Source organism: Sylvia atricapilla, chromosome 1 (assembly GCF_009819655.1).
Source record: "Sylvia atricapilla isolate bSylAtr1 chromosome 1, bSylAtr1.pri, whole genome shotgun sequence".
Lineage (NCBI taxonomy): Eukaryota > Metazoa > Chordata > Aves > Passeriformes > Sylviidae > Sylvia > Sylvia atricapilla.
Window position 1 is genome coordinate 29,868,548 of NC_089140.1, and position 21,523 is coordinate 29,890,070.

Genomic DNA, 21,523 nt, shown 5'->3' on the forward strand with positions numbered 1-21,523 from the left:
GGAATAAAAATTTATGGAATTCCCAAACAAGAAAGGAATGCGTGTGAAACGAAGAGTTAGTGAATGGGACCGTTCTTTCTGAGCATCTAGCAAAGTCTCATGTTTACTGTAAAGCTGCGGAGCCAAGTTATGTGGCAGCAGATGGAAATCCCTTTTAAATTGTGCTGTAGTATTGTCAACCTCAGAGATACAAGAGGCTGCAACAACACACCGTGGGTACCTATGAGCTCCAGGGCCAGGTAGTGTCACAGCTCCAGAGAGATCCCTTTTGCTGTCAGATTCCCAGGACAATCTTTGTATTTCTAGGCAATTTCAAAACAAACAAAATTTCCCCACAGCACAAACAGAAGACAAACAAAAACCCCCAACCCCTCAACACCCCCAACCCCTCCCCTCCCCAACCAAAAAAATTCTGCTAGTCCACACAAGCCACATAGTTCTTCTGAAGTATGAAAGTGCAACAAGAAACTGAAATCTTGATACTATCCTATCACTCATCTTTCTTTGTGTGTGTGGTTGCCCTCCAGGGCAATCTCATCAAGGCAAGAGCTTTCTGTATTTATGGTTATCTGTGGGTCTGTTAAGTGGTGATGTTTAATGAATAGCATTTAAGTATTTGTCTTGATTTCTGAAGCAGCCCATTAAAAGTAGAATGGAAGCATTAAAAATATTAAGAAAGTGTTGTGTACCTTTTGGTTTACTGAAAAGCTTATGCTATGAAAGGGATGTATAATTTCTGTGTTTAGAATTATTTGGAATAGAACCTTAATTTAAGTGATTTTTGAGATATTAAGTAAAATTTTATATATTAATTTGAGAATCTTAAAAACATAAAACATTTTAAAATATTTTATTGTATTGAAGAAAAGGTTTTGCCTATGAGAACTGGTACATATAATGAAAATATTGTTTTGCTTTAGCTTTACTGTTCATACATGTCTGACTCAATTGAGTTGTTGTTTCTCAAAGATGAGTAAATAAGTTTTTGCTAACTTTCTAATAGTATGTTATTGGTAATACTTGCTGTCTCCAGGGTGTGTTTTAATATTTAAAGTTTAAAATATTTAAAATATTTATTATATGAAATCCTCTAATGCTAGAATTATTGGAATAAGCCTTGCTTACACCCATGGTTTCTATGGTTTTATTAGACTGCTTCTATTTGGTTTACTGATGGACAGACTAGAACAGGCTCTCTGTGAAATGAATCCCTGTAGGGGAGAGCAGATGACAGAGGCAGAGGTTCCTGTTACCCCAAGGCCTCTTCTTCCAGAGTTTGTCTGTGTGCTCCAGTTCCCCTTCTTTGCAGCATTCCTCGCCTTTCTCTTTCCCTCCTCCTTGGGGTTGTAATGAATAAAATATAGTTTTCCTTTGCGTCACAGCCTAACCCTTAGCAACAACATAAGTTATATAATGCTTGCTGTTGCTATTTCTGTTTTCTGATGCTAGATTAGAAATACAGACCTCTGTCCTGTGTGGCCTCCTAAGCACAGTCTCCAATAAAAAGTATCTGGGATAAAATCCAGTCTGATCTTTTTTCGCTTTTTCTTCTTTCTATATGTGGTGCTATTGTAATTTTTACCTTGTTTCTTATATGGAGGCTATAACCATTCATAGGTCTTTAAATCATAAACTTTATAGTTCAACATAGCAAACCAAAATTGTCAGGAAAGATGATATTGAAATACTGTGCAATTATAATCTTTAAGCTTTGTGTAATTTAATGTGATTTTCACATGGAGCACTGAAATCTCTCCCAGTTAGAGAATCTGAACTTCCAAATCTTTACTGCATTTATCCTTGCAGTGCTGGTGGAGCTCAAGTGCTTCTGTACTGGTTTCATGGCTAAGGAAATGAAGTGCACATTGCCTGTATGATTTCCACCACAATGCACAGGAAGACGATGTCAGAACCACAAAACCATTCTTCCTCTCAACTTTTAGGCATATTTTTGATAACTTCCTCATGGTCTTCAGCCTCTCAATCTTTCTCTTTCTTGCCTGCTTACCACCCAGCCTGCCCCATGTATATACTGTAGTATATCTTATAATCCTATATTTACTTGAAAAGTACAATAGTGGCTGTTACTGTGTGGAAAATATAGCTAAGCCACAGATTCTGCACTATTTATTGCCTTCCTCATTTTTGGACACAGAGTTCTGCAGTCTTAACGTGCTGCCATGACTGAAGCCATGGCGAAAGACAGCTGCCACTTTTGCAGGCTGCTGCAGTTAAAGCATTGTTCTTTTAGGATATTTAACAATGGAGTTTTGGATATTTCTCCAAAGTAACAGTGGAGACCCAGTATCTTGTCCAAATTCTGTCTCAGGAAGTTGCTATGCATTTAGCCCATCATAAACTCATTAGGTAAGATCTAATTCCTGTCCTGTTTACCTGCTGTTACCTATTCAGCTTTCTATAGGAGACTGAGGTTAGGGTTCATTTCTTCTAAGAGGCTTTTAGCCAGTATAAAAATAATGCCAGGAAGAGTTAAAGATGTTTCAGACAGGCTTTCCCATGTTTCAGGTGCTAAAAAGAAAGAATTTACAGTTTTCTTCCTCCAGTTTAGTATTTGCACATGCAGTCTGCATTTAGCAGAACAGTAACTTTTCAGTACAACCAGCTATTAAAATATCTCCTTGTTTTATTATAAATGAGTTTTAGGGTTTAAATTGTTGTCCACTAAAGACACTGTTTAGTGCTGTTTTAAAACAGAAAATAAGTTGCCAACTTGCTGGTTCACCTTTTGTAACTTCAAGATATTTCCAAAAGTAGCTGATATGGACTAGTATTTTTTCAATATATGTAGTTTAATAATTATTTAAATGAAAAAAAATTACAAATTTAAATGAAAATCTTGTTCTTTAGGCGATACATATTCAAATAGTATGTTCAAGTATAAAATATCGTGAAGTAAAGGGAATTAAAATACTACACAACAGTACTTCTGGGATATGGTGTTTTATCAACAAAAGTTGTAGTGTTTAGGAACTTTTTGAAAGGTTTTTTTGTGCTTTTGTTTGTTGTTAAGGTTGATGAATTTTACTAAGCAGAAAAATTAGATTTAGAGAAAAGATTATTTCTTTTCCCCCCACCAGTAGAACAAATGAGTGTACTCATTTACTATCTTATAAGTAATCTTGTGATTCAGAAATGTAATTTCTGGCAAATTTGCGGCTCCCTTTGAGTCTCGGCCAGTGAAATTTGATTGAAGTTTAGGTAGAAAAAAAGATGATACTCCTGCCAAGGTTTTGTCAGTTTTATGATTTATAACTCTGAGCATTGGAAACGTATCCTTGCCATAGACCTGGAAATGAAGTAGAACTGATCTGAACTCCAGACATGTCAATTTTGAAAGGGCAAGCAACAGACTTCCTTATGCCAAAAATAGCTTTCACGTTAAATTATTTAAGCGTATTATTTGGTCACAGGTAAATGAAAAATACTATTTTTCGCTTTGGACTTTTTTTGTACGGTAGGGGAAACAGAAGGTCATTTTAAATTTAGATGGGTTTTGTTAGGTGAATCTGAAATATCACAGGTTCAAAAATCATGGTACTTGGTATTGAGAAAAACGTTGTGTGCTACTTTTATTCCTCACGTATATTCGTTATATATTGATTGCAATGAAGAGACTGTTTTAGAGTCCTGCAGCAGCTGAAGTAATGTGTACCACTTCTGCTCTTTTCTCTTGTTGAGTGTAAAATATGTATGAAGACATGTCTGAAGTGTAAGTACAGTGGGGCCCTTGGGAAGTTCTGGAGCTGTACTTGAGTAATTTCAGTCCAATGCTGACAGAATATTTACTGGTTTATTTTTGGTTTGTAGGTCTGTTTTTATCCATGGTCTCTGAAATGTTCAAGTAGGATTCTTAGTAGAACCTTAATATTGAAAATTCTTTATCTTGATTATGCCAAAAGTTTGAATATTTCCCCATAATTTAGCAAATACATATGGCTATATTGTAGTAGGTGTTTTGCTGGCAGCCACTAAAGGTTACTAACAGTTTCTATTGAAGTATTTTGTATTAAGGCACTTTAAAGCTTTGGAATCATCTGCTTTGGAGATGAAAATTTCCTTTTCCTGTTCTTAGCCTAAGCATTTTTGGGCAAGTTCTAAATTTCTTCCTCCCTTAAATAAAATTTGTATTATGCTTGAACATCCTTGTGCTTTCTCTGCCGTGTCTGATTGTATAGCTGACGAGTGTGCATTTTATTCGGTTTGAATTTGGGCTAAAATGAAAATACTGTATGACTGGAAATGGAGGGGTGCACATGCACGGAACTTGTAGTGCATCCAGTGCAGGTCTGTGGCACTGCTGGGTTCTGGCTGCAGTCACGAAGTCTGCACACCTGGAAATATTTGATTTCTGGAGATTTGTAACATCAGTAAGCAATTTGTATCTGTACAGAAATTAAGTTATTGACTCTCAAAAGCTCAGGAAATGGCCAGAACCTGACCACTTACCCTCATTCTCTTCTCCTTTTTTAAATAGTGGAAGTAATTTTTCAGCCTTTTTCTTTTCATCTCTCTTGTTAGAACTTACTCTGGTAAAAGTTTTATTCCCTCTCAGCATCGTTTTTCCTCTCACCAGCTATAACCTACTAACATTTCTCTGAAAGTATTCATAGTGGTTTGATTTATCCTCTTGTGATAGCTGCTTCATGGCATTTTCTCTCTCTTGAACCATGAATAATTTCTTTGAGGCCAGATCAAGAAATACCTGTCTTCTGTGGCTTATTGGTTCTTTCAGTAGCTTTTCCTAAATATGTAGACATATTTATACATTTCCTCATATTAGCTGAAAATATGCTTTTGAATCAATGTACCATGTCTTCTGAGGCTGAAGGTTGGTCATTACTATTTTTTAAACTATATTTGGCTTTTTTATGGAAAGTAAAGGCAGCTCCTGGGTATTTTTATTGGTAATTTTTCTGCTTTAAAATATATTATTTGAAAACAGTTCCAGTACTCTCATAATTAGGTGCATTCATTGATGCTTGAGTGGGGACAATATATGCTTTGTTACTAATCACTACCAAATGTACAATTTCATCCTCATTTTGCTTATATTTACAAAATCCAGTTATTCAACTTCCATGACTACTTTTTTAAGGTGTTTTCTTCTGATACTGCTCTTTAATCTTCTGATGCTGCTCTGCACATCAGAAAAGTGATGAATTTTTACATTTTTATTAATGTATTTACATTTTGGAGTTTCAGCAGTAATGGACAACACATGTAGTTATACATTGCTCCATCCACCCACAGTTTACTGTAATTTAGAAACTATAATTTATAATTCAGTTTGCTAGGAAGACTACTCTTAAATTATTTCATCTTCAGACATGTAAGGAAGAAGATTTACTCACTGTAAATCTATCTTGACAATTATTCAGAATCATAAATGTGAAAGTAGGAAATGGAAAATTTAAGCATGCAAGAGACAGTGAAAACCTTTTACCCTCGTATGTAATGTGTTTTGCTTGTAAGTGCAGTCTACACTGAAGTCAATCTTGCCTCGTGTAACATAACTCTGACTTTAGAACTAGTTATAATTCTGAATTTTATTTATTTTGTCTTGTATCTATGAATACTGAGCAATCCTTCTTAAGTTTATTACTAAAATGTACAGTTTTGCTATCTAGAAGTCTAGCTATTTACATAATATGAAGTCAATACCTCTTATCTTCCTAGAAAAATTATTAATTGCATTTTTCCTTGTGTTACTTAACTTTCATAAACGTTTTTGCCTTGGCAGTGTCAGAGATTGCAGGTGCAAACTGTTTTATATAATCTTAAGTAATGGCAATAGATAAGGTTGCATGTATATACATGGGTGTGTATATGTACTACACTTTCTCCTACTTACAATGGATCTTTCACCAGTATAAAGAGTTTAGCTTATGTTAATGATTTAGGCAAGAGTTTAATATTAAACTACTGTTTTCTCTGTAGTGCCCTCCTTGTCTGGTGTTAGCTGGTGACCTTTGTGTTGAAGCTTAGCATTTGTTGCTGGAGCAGGACCACCCCGCTCAAGAGAGCTGTTGTTTGTGTACAGTAATCTAGAACAGACAAGTAGAATTTATAAATCTACTGAAAAGGTTATGAAACGGTCTCAATTGGCTTTGACTGCAAACTTTGACCTGTTTGGCCGGATTTTGGAAACTGTGCCAAGATTTGATTTAAAGCAGTTCTGGGAAGCTCTTTAAGATTAAATTCCAGGGCTTGCATGACTGATGTGTTAGTGATATACTTGTGATATTAGACAAGCGTTGCTTCAATACAGTTTTAGGCTTGAACAGATCATTCACCTAAAAGTAAAAATTGTTTCAAGTCTGATTCAAAGAAATTTCTTGTGCCTCCAAATGATTTTAAAAGGTCTGTTTAAAATTTGGCATCTTGATATTCTGTTCTCTGCACTTCTCAGTAGTGAGCTACCCTGACTCCTCTAAAACAATTTGCTATGCTTTTTCCTTGGGGAGGAAAAGGTTACAAACACATCAAACTTTGGTACGGTTTCTGTGAAGCTTTTCAGCCAGCAGTTGCTGAAATGGCTTTATTCAGCACTCTAATAACACGTGGCTGGATTAGATGAATTTTGAGATGGAAAGCTTAACCATACATTTTTTCACTCCTTTGATAATAAGAGACATTTGGTGTGTGAATGCTCAGGTTTCAGTGGAGAAAAATCTCTCAAGACTTCACAGTTGAGCACCAGCAAATGCGCATTTATGTCAGAAAAGCTTCTTCATTCACTCAACACAGAAAAAAAACCTCTTTTATTGTTTTTCTCATTTACTTTGTTGTTTCTGATGACTTGAAAAAAATGTACTTATTTTCCAAATTTTGTAGTTTTAGGTTTAAGGAAAACAGTATGAGAAACTTGGTTTGGCTGAGGTGAATATTGACAGTGTCCTGATACCCACTGATGGATGCTACTCTGTTGTTCTGTGGTCAGACAACTGATTATTACATAAGATATGAGTCACATTGTGGTTAAAGGCATTTTTATTAGATTTTGTTGTTACTGATATTTCTTTTGAATCTTTGTATAAGTATTGTAGGTGTGTCGCTTCTTTCATGAATAAAGGAAGTGGACCAGTTTTTGAATGTCTTTGTCTTTAAGTAATTTAACTATCTATTTGTATTCTTAAAGTAATATTATAAAGCAATTCTTAAAGTAATAAAGTAAATTCAACAGCTTGAGTATGTATGTGTTAAATCAGGCTTCTGTATGAATGCTCATTAGAAACTTGGCTAGCATATATATTTTGCTAACGTATATACCTTATGATGAATTATTCCCTGCATCTCCACTTACTTTATTAACTTTGCAACAATTACTACTGGAGGAGCCCTCTCAAGTACATCAGTTAGAGTGTATTTGCACTTGCTCTGTGACAATTTTGTGATTCTCTGCTGTTGGAACTTCTGGCAAAGAGAATAAGGAGTCATCATTTACAGGATTCCTGTTGAAGGTGCTCTGGTAGCTACAGATGGCTGCCTGGTCACTGGTTTTGCAAGCTGAAGTGGATGAAATAGTGGAGCTGGGACTTCAGACCAGTGGCCTGTCAAATGAAAAAGCCATGACAAAGGTTCTCATTGAGAACAGGAGTGACAGCCTGGAATCAAGAGGATGCTGGTTGTGGGTTGAAATTTGAAGAGATCATACCTACCAAGTATAAATCCTAACAATCGGGTGTTTGAAGGTGAAAAAGACCTTTTTCATCTTGGACTAGAGTCTCTCTTGAAAGACAGCATAGAGATTAAATGAGGTGGTGGATAGATTTATTTTTTCAATAATTTTCCTCATGTAAGATTGGGTTCTGAATATCTCAGTAGATAATAAATGAAATTATTCCATCATGAATTATTAGTTGATTCAGCAAGCTGCTTATAACTCATGCAGTTTCATATACTGACTGTTGGTCCCTGGAAAGAAGGAAGATCACCTAATACCTGTTTTTCTTACATATTGAAAATAGTTTTTTAATGAATGCTTACATGGTTTTAAAATGAAAGATGGCTTTTGACAGTAGTTAGAATTCAATTGCTAGAATTCTGTTTCAGACCTGAAGAAGTAGTTGTGTGTCAAACACTTTTTTTCCCCTTACTCTATACTGTTCATCTTATAAAGTACACTACATCTCCATTTAAGTCTCTTATCACCTGGATGTAACAGTTAAAGTCGGAGATAAGAAGCTGGTAAATACTTCAATGTAATCACTGTTATTTAGTTTATCTATGTAGATGTAATGTTAAAGCAACTGTCTTTTACATTTGCTGGCTCAGGTGCTAAAGCATTTCACAATCATAAAACAAATGTATCAGATTTTTTTTTTTTTTTGGTCATCTAGAAAAATCTATTAAATGTTGCTGTCTAGTCTGTCTAGTTGTATTTGAGATTCAGTACTTCAAATCAGAGAAGTCTAGGCAATGGAAATTATGCTTATTGCTGGACAGGATTAAATGACAATCATTAACCTACTTGGAAAGCAGGTGCTTACAATCCAACCCTCCTGCTAAAATTGTGTAACAGATGTTTTTTGGTTTGGGTTTTTTTTTTTTTTTTTTGTTTGCTTTTTTGATTTGGGTTTTTTTTTTTTGTGTGTGTGTTTTTTACAATTGTAAGCAATTTTGCTTTATTTTTTTATGCTTTAAAATTATTAATGGGAAATTCAGAGAAGTAATTTGATAGTGAATATGTTCTAGAGTATGTGTGTAGATTTTCCTCTTTACTCTGTGGGAGTATTCATGTTTTAATTTCCTGTGGAGGAAAATTAAGAGGGGATAGCCCACAATGAATTCTATTTAATTCAGAGATTCAAAGACTCTAAAGTAATGAATTATTGAGATTACTTTGTCTGATGACATGAGTAAAATAGGCTGTGAGACACATGGCACATGGCTGGTTTTAAGCTAGGTGATGTTGACTGTAATATTGCTTTCAGATGAGTTATGCTTTTTTAAGATTTAGTTCTCCTTTCCATTACCTATTATTATATCTCTAGCTAGTATTTCTGAGGCCACATCATTGTGTGGCTAAGTCTGTTCAGAATTGCTGCTTAGCAAGCTGGTCCTCCGATGCTGTAGGTTCCTTGGTTTTGGTAGCCTTCAATTTGACGGTATAGAAGCACACATTACAGGTGTGCATCCTGGTATCTGGGGTTGTTCAGTGCCAGGGACTTGAGTGGCACTAACAGGCCTGTGATTTATCTGTCAGAACGAGGTAAATTCGGATTTGTTCCTTTTTTTTTTTTTTTTTTTTTTTAATAATTATATGCCAAATTATGGATGTACAGCTCTAATTTCCCCTGTATTTTCCATTTTTAATAATCCAGATTGTTGGCAATTTTCCATGTGCCTTAGTTGTAAACAGCTTGATTCCATCCACATTCTGATTTCGCACAAGCTGTAGATTCCAATTCAGGAAAATGTTTAACTTCACACGTACCTCTTGTGCACCTTGAAAGTTAGGAGGAAAACAGCCCCCAATGCAGTCAGCTATGTTTGAGCTCAGGAGCTTGGATAGATATTCTCTCTGACAGTATTTTGTCCTATCAGACATTATAAAAGAAAAAAATCCACTTGTATTTAATGACATACTGTATTTTGCAGAATGGCAGGGATGATTAGGCATTTTACTTGCAGCTTTCACTGAATGTGGACTTTTACAATAATCATAAAATACAAGTGTTTCAAAACATTTTCTTCTACTGCCTGTTTGCTTCAGGGATGTTTAGTGAATATTCTATACATCCTTTTGAAATAATGCTAGGAAAAAAATTGGCTACGTAACCTATTCACATGAATTTGTGATTCTGCCTCCATGGGCCTGTTGCCTTGTAGGAAGAACAGCATTAGGGTTTTAATTTCAAAGCAAACCTTTAGATACATTCTGACCTGATTAATCAGTTAATGTCTCTTTAGTATACAGTTTTCCTCTGTGGTGCCTTTGAGGTATATTTTAATGAAAACTGTCTGGCTTCAAAGTTCTTAGATGCCATAATAACTAAAAAAATGGGAAAGGCATCATTTATCTTTCAGTTAATATATGTAGTGTAAAATATAATTTGATATAATTTAAAGGTGAGAAGTTGTTCGGGATTCTTGACTAAAGTTCTGAACAGTAGAAAAATGAAGGGCTTCAGCAGGTTGAAAAATCGTTCAAAATTTAGGCTGAATATCCCATTATTTTGAGACACTTGTATTTTACAGAAGTGCAGTTGTTTTTATAAGTTTTATTCTATTATAAATTCCCTTGCTTTGCAGCATAGAAATTTTGGGGTTGGCAGGTGGTGGCCTTTAGTTTTATGGTAAAGGTTTAAGGTACAATTGCTCAAGTAATTTTAAGCTGTTTAGATACTACCAAATAATTTCTGATTTGAAGACGACTTTTTTTCCCCCCCTCTTTTTTGGAATGGGGAAAAGTAAATTCTGAGTAATGGATAACCTTTTAGTAGGTAGTTTTATTTGATAGCATCTTGTTTATTAGAAGGATGCAGAGATGGTAATGTCTTTTGGGAACTTCGTATGAATATGATTTGATTTTTAACTTGTTAGTCATGCTGTAATTTTTTCTTTCAATTAGAAATATTTGTGATCTGAATAATGATGATTTATTGTTATAGTATTTTATCTGAAGCTGGAAAGAGTGCCTAGTTGTTTAAAAGGTTTAAATCTAACTATGACAGAAATACCTACACCTTTTTGTTCAAAATACCTTTCATTGTTTTCTTGGGATTTTTTTGCTCTTTAGCATGCATTTAGGGTTCATTTTTCTCTCCATCCTTTCCCTGAAGGGAGCTTTAGGTTTAGAGCAGGCTTACGTGTCTGATGAACCCTAGTTTGATGTCTGAAATTAGGTGGAATAAGAATAAGTGATTTCCTACCTTAACACAGAGTTACTATCATTATAGGAGGATGGCCTATGAAAGCAAGAGTGACAAACTAGAAGTGAGTCTTATAGTAAACAAAGAGAGAAAAAGGAAAAAGGGTTTAAAATAATGAGGCTTGGCTTGTTTGCAGTGATGATGATTTTGTTGTGGAAGTATTATATATAGAAAAGAGAAGGATGACAAAATTGGGGGCTTCACTCTAAATAAAAGTAAGGTAATACTTTGACATGGAAACAAAAATCTCTCATTAGATTGAATTTATAATATATATAAAAATATATATTTAAATCCATTTTTTTCTTACACAAATTAGGAGATCATTACCTAAATTTCTAGTGAGAGCGTTTCAAAGATTGCTCAGGGTTTGGTTTTTTTTTTCTTTTTTGTGTTCTAGTTGCATTAAAATCATCTAGCTCTACCAGACCAGAAAGAAATGGCGTTCAGGAAACCTCTAGAACAGGAAAGAGTGGAGAAGGGATGCAGATCATGGAAGGAGAACTCCTATTGCAGGTATGTTTTGCAATAGACATTATTGTATACAAAGATTTAAATTTAAAAAAACCCCAAACACCTGTATTTGGCATACTAAATTCTCAGTGATGAGATAGAAAAAGCTTTTCTTATTTTGAAATTCTTTCCTCATTTTCTTTAGGGTAATATTTAACCAGCTCTTGGATTTTTATTTTTTTTTTTACTAGTAGGGACTTTAGAGTGGATGTTAGAATTTGGGCTCCTCTTCAGTATTTCTAAGTAATTTATTGGGGGGGGTGTCCCATCTCTTTGCACCTGTTATTAATAAAGATGTTAATATAAAGGAACAATTTTTATAAGGACCAGATAAGTTACTAATTTACTGTGAATTTGGTGACTGATTTTATGAAAGAAGCAATTTCTCCTTCAAAAGCCTTGGACTTGCTGAAATATCTTGCTTTCTCAGTGGTTTGAAAGACCTCAGAATGCATAGTGTATATTCAGGACAAATTTTAAAATACTTTGAATAACTTTTATATCAGCTAATGAAAAATAGTAATTTTAAAAGTGTAGGGGTTTTTAAAATTGTCTAACCTGTTTTAATGTCCTAGAGTATCAAAGCCTATGCATAATTATGTACGACCGAGTCCAGATTAAACTCAAGAAATTAGAAATATAGCTACTAGTGTTCTAACCAGTTTCACAAAACAAATTTTAGGAGACCTGCAGCTCCATTTGAAATAAGTTGGTAGTTAGTCTTCTACACAGGTTTCACACTGATGTATCTGTCAAAAGTGGAAAATCATTCAGAGCCAATTGTTTGCTTAGAAAAAAATCAATTTCAGTGTTCAAAGACTAGAAATGAAAGCAGGTTCTAAGAATCCCACAAAAAACTTCTTTTTAATTGATAATAATTGAAAATTGTTTTTTAACCAACTAAGAAGACTAGGACATATATTTCATTTTCTAACCTTAGTAAAGTATGACAAAAAACTGTCATGGAGTTACTGCCAGTGAACAGCTTTCTTTTAAACAGAAAAAAACATAGAAAGCTGAAATAGGTGGTTTTTATTGGAGGCATCTATTTCATCTGAAGTACAGGGGTTTTTTTATGACTTCTGAGTGGAAGTTATATGAGGGAACTCCTTTCCAGTATGAAAATTAATTGGGTGATATAGTTATTACTGAAAATTCTGCCCCTCTTTGTAAGTAAGTAAATTAACCTAATTTCTTAAATGAATATGTTTTGTAAATACTTTATATATGTCAAAAAATTTAGGAGAATGAATATGCAGATGGAGTTTTCTTAGGTTATGTAACAACTCACGAGTGTGATGAAATTGGGAATTTTCTAGAAGATAGTGGGAATCAGTAAGTTGTAAATATTGATTGATTCCTTCCCTTCCACTTAGGCTCAGAAGTCTTTTGTATTTTACTTGTAAATGACTTATAACTGATGATGAACATTTTCCTTCTATTAGCTACCTACTTTTTTTGGTTTTGCCGAGGTGAAATAAAAAAACACCCTATTTGTATTTGCTTTTATTTGTTCATCAGTTGTTTTTGCTTGTTTCTTACAAATCAGAAAATTGTCTTTAATTTCCTACATAGAAACTGTCTTGCCAATTCAATATATTGTGGAAGCAGAGTCAAATGTGCCTTCCTTACAAGCAAGCTAAATTTCCTTTAAAATTATTTAAATAACTTCAAATTCTAATTTTAAATACAAAATCTATTACAACCCAAGCAAGCTTATGATAAAAAGTGCAAGACAAATGATGGCCTCTAAGAAATTTTTAAAATTTAGTTCTCAACATTGATGAACAATTTTTTAATTACCTCTTTATTAGGAGCATTGAGAGTTATATTTAGAGGCACAAATATCATCTTCAGTTCTCCAGAATAATAAACTCATTGAGAAATTTCATTATGTATTTTAAGATAATTATTTTTGGATTGCATTTTGCAAAACCCTCCATCAGAATGCATCTCCCACTTATTGATATATCCAGATACATGCATGTTGCAGAATTTTTGGCTTAAATAATACATCTGACTTTCTTCGTAACAATCCTGGTTTGAGATGACCTGTGGACCAGGGCCAGTGCAAAATGTGATTAAATTCCAGGTACAGAAGGTGTTGGTCACTCTGTATGAAATGGACTAGAATTTTAACATTTGAGACTAAGTTAGATGTTGTGCAGCTTACAGATTTTTTATGTCAACAAGCTGAGATGAAATGCCCTGCAGAACAGTGTCAGCAGAGGACACGAGCACCTGCCACTGCAGCATTCTGCTCCCATGAAATTACTGCAAGCTTCATCAAAAATGAGGATTCTTTGCAACCACTTGAGATTTCTTGGATTGGCTATATGCTATTTCATTTCAGCTTATTATTGATTTTTTAGCTCATTCTTTATTCACATAAAATTTATTAAGCTTATAAGGGGTTTTTATAGAGCTAACTGTTTATGAGAATAGATTAAATAATATCTACGCATTAAATTGGAGTGGTTCACAGCATTTAAAGACCATTCATTTAATCAGATATTTCATTTATATATTATTACTTTGTTGCAGTAAAGTATAGGATATCCTTCACTTTACATATTCTAGGTACACTAATTCTGCATAAATAAAGAGGTTTTTTTAAAAAAGTGTTTTGAGTATGCTGGCCAAATTTGCCTTTGAATTCAGCTGAGGAAATTAAGTGGCACAATATACTCAACCTTGCCCCTAGAGACTGCCTTTTGTTAAATCTTGACTGAAATCCACGGAAGTAGATCAGCACCTTTCAGATGAGCTGCCAAGTCACAAATGTGCTGTTTGCTATCACAACAATTGCCGTGGCCCATATTGATTGGGAGTTCAGATAAATGCCCTTTGCGTGACTTGCAGTGTGGAGCCGCCTGGTCTGCTGCTCCACAGAGGGGGAAATCTCTTCAAAAACATTGTTTACTTATAAGTCCACTTTTGCAGAGGTTTTCTATTTTAGGTAAACTATAAAATGTTTTCTTGGACTATATAGGGGAACTTGATTTCCTGTCCACAGTGGCCTGTCTGTACTATGAATAGAATGGATTTTGGGACTGGGTTTGTGACATGGCTCTCATTTGGGTTGTGGGCAGCTGGGGATATCCAAGGCTTGAGCCATACAAGCATTGTGAGCTGTGCTTGATACTAGATAAACTTACAGTTCTTCATACTACTGTCCCTCATCTTGTACAATCAAGAGTATTTAATAGTCATCAACACAGTTTGACTTCTCCACTGAATTAAAAAAGCAAGTTTAGGGTTTTTTTCATTAGATCCAGTTTTCTTCTTCTTTTTAATACATATACTGTAGAGAAATGCAGTGAGGAGTTCTGTTTGTGCTGTAGATAATGATGTGCTTTTGCATGCTTCACATTTTGTTGGGAGGCTACAGTATAGGTAGACCTAGAGCCACAATAATTATCTGGAATTTTATCTCTGAGGCTGACAGTTTGCTGTGTTTCTTCCCCAGGCATTAAATGGATTTGTTTTAGTTGTTACAGCAGATGCTCTGGTCTTCTATGTCTCTTCTACTATCCAAGACTACTTGGGATTTCAACAAGTAAGTTTATTTCTTCAGTTTTTTTCAGAGATTTTGCCTAATTTCAGGGAACATCAGTTTTAAATTCATATTTAGGGTCTTAATTTTTTTTTTTTTTTTTTTTTTTTTTTTTTTTTTTTTTTTTTTTTTTTTTTTTTTGGTAATAAAAATCTCAGGTACTTTAGGTTGAATTACTTTGAAACCATATTACTTTTCAATCAGCTTACAGAGCCAGGATGTCAGGCCAAGCACAACAGGAATATAATTTCCAAAGTTGAGTTAGGCAAGATAGGAAATTTTCACACTTAATTATTCTTTACTGGAACAACTGTTTGAAATTTATACTGTGGTGTTACCCAGTTTATGATGCTGAGTGAGACATAATTCAATGGAAGGTAATTATTTTAATAGAAACCTTTCCTGAAAAATTATTTCCATATGTCTTGAGATTTATAAATATCAAGTGGGTGATTTTGGTATTTTTAGAATTCGTTTTCTTGCTCATGTTTACCCATTTAATTTTTAATATCAAAACAAGCATTTGTTTTTTACTGTTTATGGCGCCGATCGATTGCAGCTGACTTCATTAGGCTTGAAAACCAGGTGCCAAAGTACTAAAGACTGAGGCATAGTAGGCAAATTCTGCCTTTGTTAGAAAACTCCTGGGATTACTTAATGTGAACATGATAGAATGAAAACGAGAGTTATAGTTCTCAAAGTATATCCATGCACACTGCATATTGATGGATTCAGCTGCTGTCTAAAAAGAGCGAGAAACCTTGTTTGGCCTGCAATTTCAGGTAACTGATAAGAGATTGGGGAAAGTTTGTGTAAAACAAAATATTTCAAAAAAAGCCCATTGTATTTCCTGGGATTACATATTCTTCCATGTTGGGGAATGAAATAAGAAAAAATCTTGGAAAACAAGTTGATCATAACGTTTGTGAAGTAATGCCAGCAAATCAAGTGCATGATAAAGGAGTGAGATCCTAAAGTAACAAAAATTACCATTTCTGGCAATTTATTCTGGAAAATACTGATTGTTTTATGAAATTCATCATAGCAAAATTTGACATAGAGTTCTGCTTTTGCCAGTCCATCTCAATTACATTAGATCTTTGTTCTATTTAAATATTTTCTGTTTATATAATGGTTGGATTTTTGAAACATGCCAAAAACAGGGATCTTAACGCTTCTCAGTCAACTGAGTCTTTACTTGAATATTTTGAGTGAGGTTTCTTCCCACTTAAGTGCCTTTAAGCGCTGATCCTTGCTCTTGAGCCTTTGCCTTTTAGATCACATTCCCAACCACGCAATTGGTAGTGGAATAAGGACATAATAATTACATGTTTCAGTGCATCCTTAAGAAGTGACAAAGCTTTCAGGCAAACAGATCCACTGTTTATAATATGTGCTTGGTTTTGGCAGTTGGGTTCAGGGTCTTTAGCTTCTTCTGTATTCCTGTAGAACCTATAGTGGGTTAAGTCAAGTAGTAGCTGGCAAGGAATTTATTTACCAGTACATAAATAATTTAAACAGGACCTAAGCATAGCATTTCCAGGCCTTCTTAGCTAAAAGCAACTAAAGAAATAATTGACATAATGTACCTTCTTTTTCTAAGGCAATATTTTTTTACTATTGTTTCCCATGTTTACAGTCATGTGTGTAACTGAGCTGTTCTCTGTGCTGCTAAAAATTGTTTCATGAAGCTTTGCCACCTGCATGTGATTGTATGTATTTATCCTTGAGCAAAATGGATTTTGCTATGTCCATAACAGCATTGCCAATCAGGTAGCATGTAGCATATGTGATTTTCTTATTGTCGTTCTTTTTCATCTTTCTCCTTTTGTTCCTAGTCGGATATTATACACCAGAGTGTATTTGAACTGATTCATACAGAAGACAGACCTGAGTTTCAACGACAGCTACATTGGGCATTAAATCCTGGCCAGTCAGGAGACTCTGGACCAAGTGTACAAGGTGGGGACAGAATTTATTTTTTGCCTCTCAGATTAGTTTTTTGTTTTTTGGGCTTTTTAAATTTGTCTATGTAAAAAATCTTTGGTCATTTTAGATGAATAAAGGAAGAAATAGTGGTTTTCAAATTTATTTGAATTTTATGGGCACATTTAGCCAACAGTGAGAATTACTATTTTTTTCACTTTAAATAAGCACTGCTATTCATAGCACGGCACCATTAAAATACTAATTATACTTTAAATTGGAAGACTTTAATTTGGAGTATAGGTGACAATGTTTCTTAGACTGATCAGTCTAAGAATGTGCTAGTTACAGTGTTACTTTGGGAATAGTGCATTCATTGCCACATAGACCAATACTTCTGTTGGAGATAAAAGGGGAAGAGAAATAAAAGATTAAACAGACGAGCCTTTAAGATCAAGTAATATGCATGTTAGAGCAGACTTGTCACACATCCCTGGCCGATGCTAAAGTGTGCTGCTGTATTGAGAAACATCTAAGGAGAAACACATTGCACGTGTATCAGAGCAAAGATGTGTAGGTGCCGAGGTAGTTAGGTGTGTAGGTAGAAATGTGTAATACGGGAAGCATGTGCCTGCATCGTAATGACAACAAAGCCATTGAGACAACTGCTCCATTTTAATGCTGCTTTTCACAACAGTTGTTTAAATGTGTTAAGCTGTTGTTTAAACATGTAAAGTCTTCTATTACTGTGACTTGATTGTAGGTGGTTTATTAATCCAAAAATGTCCATTTCCTTAATAAACCTTTAATTGACTTAATTTAAAAAAAATAGAGTATGGAAATGCCATGATTTGATAGAGAAAAGTTACTGTGTTTGTAACACACCTCAGTACATTTCAGTTTTTCATTCAGCAATGTTATTATAGGATCTCTAGATCAATCTCTACGAGTTAAGCTACTGCACAGCTAGTTAATAAGAGTTCAGCACAGCAAAGAGTACAGTTCTCAGAAACCAGATGTTTAGAGTGAAATTGCGTTCTATGGACCTTAAGCAAGTGCATGTAAATTTAGAAAAAGTTATTTGAAAAGTATGACTCCAGGTTGGATTGGCCTCAGTTTTGAATGAAGGACAGGAAGTGCTGAGTAGGATTACAAACAATTCTTTGTTTTGTATCTTGTGTTTCTAGCTTGCTAAAAGCTGCTAATTGTGCCCCACTCCTGAAAGCATTCAGGACCTAGGTAAATGTGGCTTTTAGCAACCTAGTCTAGTGAATGGTCCATGGCAGGGGGGTTGGAATTAGGTGATCTCCAAGGTCCCTTCTATCCCAAACCATTCTATGATTCAGTGATGACTTTTGAGCCTTAAGTAGCATAAAGTGTTTGGATGTTGAGGATTTTTAGACTGAATTCAGATTTATAGCAAAGGATAATGCTATGACCATAAGAATCCCCTCCATTTTTGCAAATTTAATCCATTTCTGTTTTAATACATTCAGCTAGCATTACATAGATATTTATAGATATAACTGTGCTCAGGCACAGATTCCATCCTGAATCTGAGAACTGATTCTGCTTCAGTTAGCCTGGACTGGTTATTTCTCACTCAATACTCTGGTATGCTGCTAGACCACTGGTTTCCTCTGCTCTTACTGTGCTTCCCAGACATGCCTCCCGGTCCTTGTCCTGTTCCCAGAGAAGTTTGCAAAATTCTAATTTTTCAGGCCCAAATATCTGCTTTGGGGCATGAAGTCTGGATTATCTTTTGAGCTTCATATGTTGCACAACCATATGGTCTTGAGTTTAAAGACAAGCACTTAATGCACTGCATGTTCTGCACGTTGCTCCATGGTATTGATGAGATCCAGTGTGAGCTTTGTGAGGGATATGGGTTCTAATCCCTGTAGTGTTAACTGGTAGTTTTGCTCCAGGGATTGTAGACACTCTGTAGGATTCTCTGCCTTCTTACAGTGAGTCACTTCAAGAGCCTGGCAGTAAAACCTTCCTGCCTTCTGTCTGCCTGGAAAAGTGCAGCAGTGTTGCTTTCGCAAGTGTAGGAGGCTCAGTTTTGAAGCCCATTGCCTCCTGTTTTGAGTTCTGTTGCCCTCCTGTTGGGAGCCAGTTCTTTCACCACAGCTTTTCTCACACTTGGGAAATGTGCATTTTACTATGGGACTTGACAAACTGCACAGGATCCAGCTGGATTTGCTGACTCTTCAAATTTCAGCTCTGTATTTACCAAAAGAATAGCACTGAGTTTCTCCTGTGGCAGAAATGCTGAAGGATGCCAGCAGAAACCCTGGCACTGCTTATTAGGTACTAGATCTGTACTCCGTCAGAGTTGGCATTTTTGAAATTTGCAAGGATTTGCAAGGTGTTTCTTTGATGCTCTTTCTTCATAATCATTGCTTCTTCAGAGAGCTTCTTAGAGAAGCACCATCTCAGAAGTGCTGAAAATTCTCAGCATCAATTAAGCAATTTATAATAAAAAAAATCTGCAGCAGTAGCAAGTAAGGAATTTTGCTTTGTCTGTTGGGAACCATCCATATGACAAGTGTGGGAATTTCTTATTTTCTAATTTCAAAGTTATATTGTCACTGTCTTGGACTAAAACTACTTGAGTGTGTCTGCCTGTGGGATCTTCTCATAATGGTGACTGGCCAATACAGTTCTTCAGATGGCTGTAATTTCAGATTATCCTTTTTTATCACACTACCAGCTAGGACAGAAAAAGGTTTGTTTTTCTCCATATTTTGAAGTTTATTCAGCAAACATTGACCTTGCATAGCAGTTCTTTTAGGAAGAAAAGATATCTCCTGATTTTTATCTGAAAAGCTGGGTAACTCAGCATACTTGTAGGATTTGGATGGCCTTAGGTTGCAAGGCCTATTGGTAAGACGTCAGCAATCTCATTTGGCTCCAATTCAGTTGCTTGAATTCATAGGAGATTAAATTGAACTGGGTTTTGGTAATGATTTGTTTGCCTTTGGGTTTGTTTTGCCAGTGTATTAACTCTGAGCCTATCTGTAAGTTTTTCCAGCTGTTCACGAGACAAAATAATTTTTCAGAAAATATAATGTGGTGTGTTATTATGTTACATGCTTTCCCTGACTTCGTCTCCATGTCTGGAAGGTCAATATGGGTTCTTGAAATCTGTATAATTATTTTGTCCATACTAGATAATTGTTTCTCTAAGAACATGGACTATTTTTTAATAAAAGATTATTTTATCATAAAATGTCTTTTAAGCTGATTTTTTCTTAATTTTCTGCATGTATCAATAGGGAATAGAATAGGAAACCTCTTTTTTTAATGTGTATCACAAACAAGATTGTCTTGCTAAATTTGCTGTGAGTAGTCATGCTCTGGTATTGCTGTATATGTGTTCTCATGTAAAACATATGTATTCTATCAGAAGTTTATTGATTTGCCTTCTGGTTTTACTTTATATTCCAAATGTTTTAAGTCTGTTTTGTAAATACCACTTAGCAGCAAATGCTCATCCTGATGAGGTGGAAGGATACCATGTTGCTATCCTAGATAACAATTGTGGCTTTGAGTGTTTTTAAAACAAACAACCCCAAAACACAAGTACTCCGTGTATACCTGGAGAGATAAATATGTTGTTTTGATCAGCAGAGCCCAGAATACTTTGACTGTTTAGTAGGGTGATTTTGCCTTCTTTGGAGAAAAATTCTGATTTTTTTTTTGTGGTAGTTTCCTAAAGTTTATGATTTTTATTTATTGCTACTGCTTTCACCTGGCTGTATGGAAAGTAAGTTTCACAGTTTGATGCCATTACTGAGTTTTTGAATACTCAGTTCCTGTAGTTGCTGTACCTTTTTGCAGATGCTGCCATTGTAGGAACAGGGGTAATGTTCTCTGCTGTGAACTCTGCTCTTTGCAACTGATACAGAATCTAGGCTGTTGACAAACATAATTAATAAATTAAAAACCCAAACAAACCGAAGTCCTAAAGAAAAAAAAAACCTTAAAAATAAATTACATTCCGTTTTTAAAAACCATAGCCTGTGAAACATAATCCCATCATAAGAATTGATGCTTAGCCTCAGTGTTACAATCATTATAGGTTCTGAGGATGTTTCCAGTTTACATTGTTCTTGCTTGGGACATGACCTAATGCTTTGTTTATGAGACGGAAGATCGTTTGTTATAGATAGCCTTCACTAGGTGTTTTTCTAAAAATAATCCTTATAAATAATCCTTTCCTGCAGGAGATAATGGCTTTTCACAGCCAGCAACCTATTATAACCCAGACCAACTTCCTCCAGAGAATTCTTCCTTTATGGAAAGGAATTTCATCTGTAGGTTACGATGTCTCCTGGATAATTCATCTGGATTCCTGGTGAGTATGGAGTCACATAAAAGCTTCCACATATGCTTAAAACTCGGAAATCTGCATTATCCTAACAAGAGGTGCAGCAACTTACTTTATTTGTTAAGTCTCCAAAGGTATCTGAGCTGTTTGAGCCACAGTGTTTCAGTTAGTGACACTGAATGTCTCCCCTTTAAGATGTTGTCACAACCAGGTGCAAGTTCTCTCATTTCTCACAGCCTATTTGCTCAGTGAAATGCAAATAAGCAACTGTTTTTTTTTAAAGTGCTATGTCATTTG

General features: G+C 35.0%; 1 protein-coding gene across 1 annotated transcript in view; it reads left to right on the forward strand.

The window, feature by feature from the left end:
* Positions 1–21,523, forward strand: part of AHR (aryl hydrocarbon receptor) — a 63,190-nt gene that overhangs the window by 28,150 nt on the left and 13,517 nt on the right. Inside the window, exons 3-6 of the mRNA XM_066318414.1 lie at positions 11,296–11,411; positions 14,878–14,967; positions 16,803–16,926; positions 21,123–21,253. Of these exons, the coding sequence (XP_066174511.1) occupies positions 11,296–11,411; positions 14,878–14,967; positions 16,803–16,926; positions 21,123–21,253 (461 nt within the window). The remainder of the gene's footprint in view (positions 1–11,295; positions 11,412–14,877; positions 14,968–16,802; positions 16,927–21,122; positions 21,254–21,523) is intronic.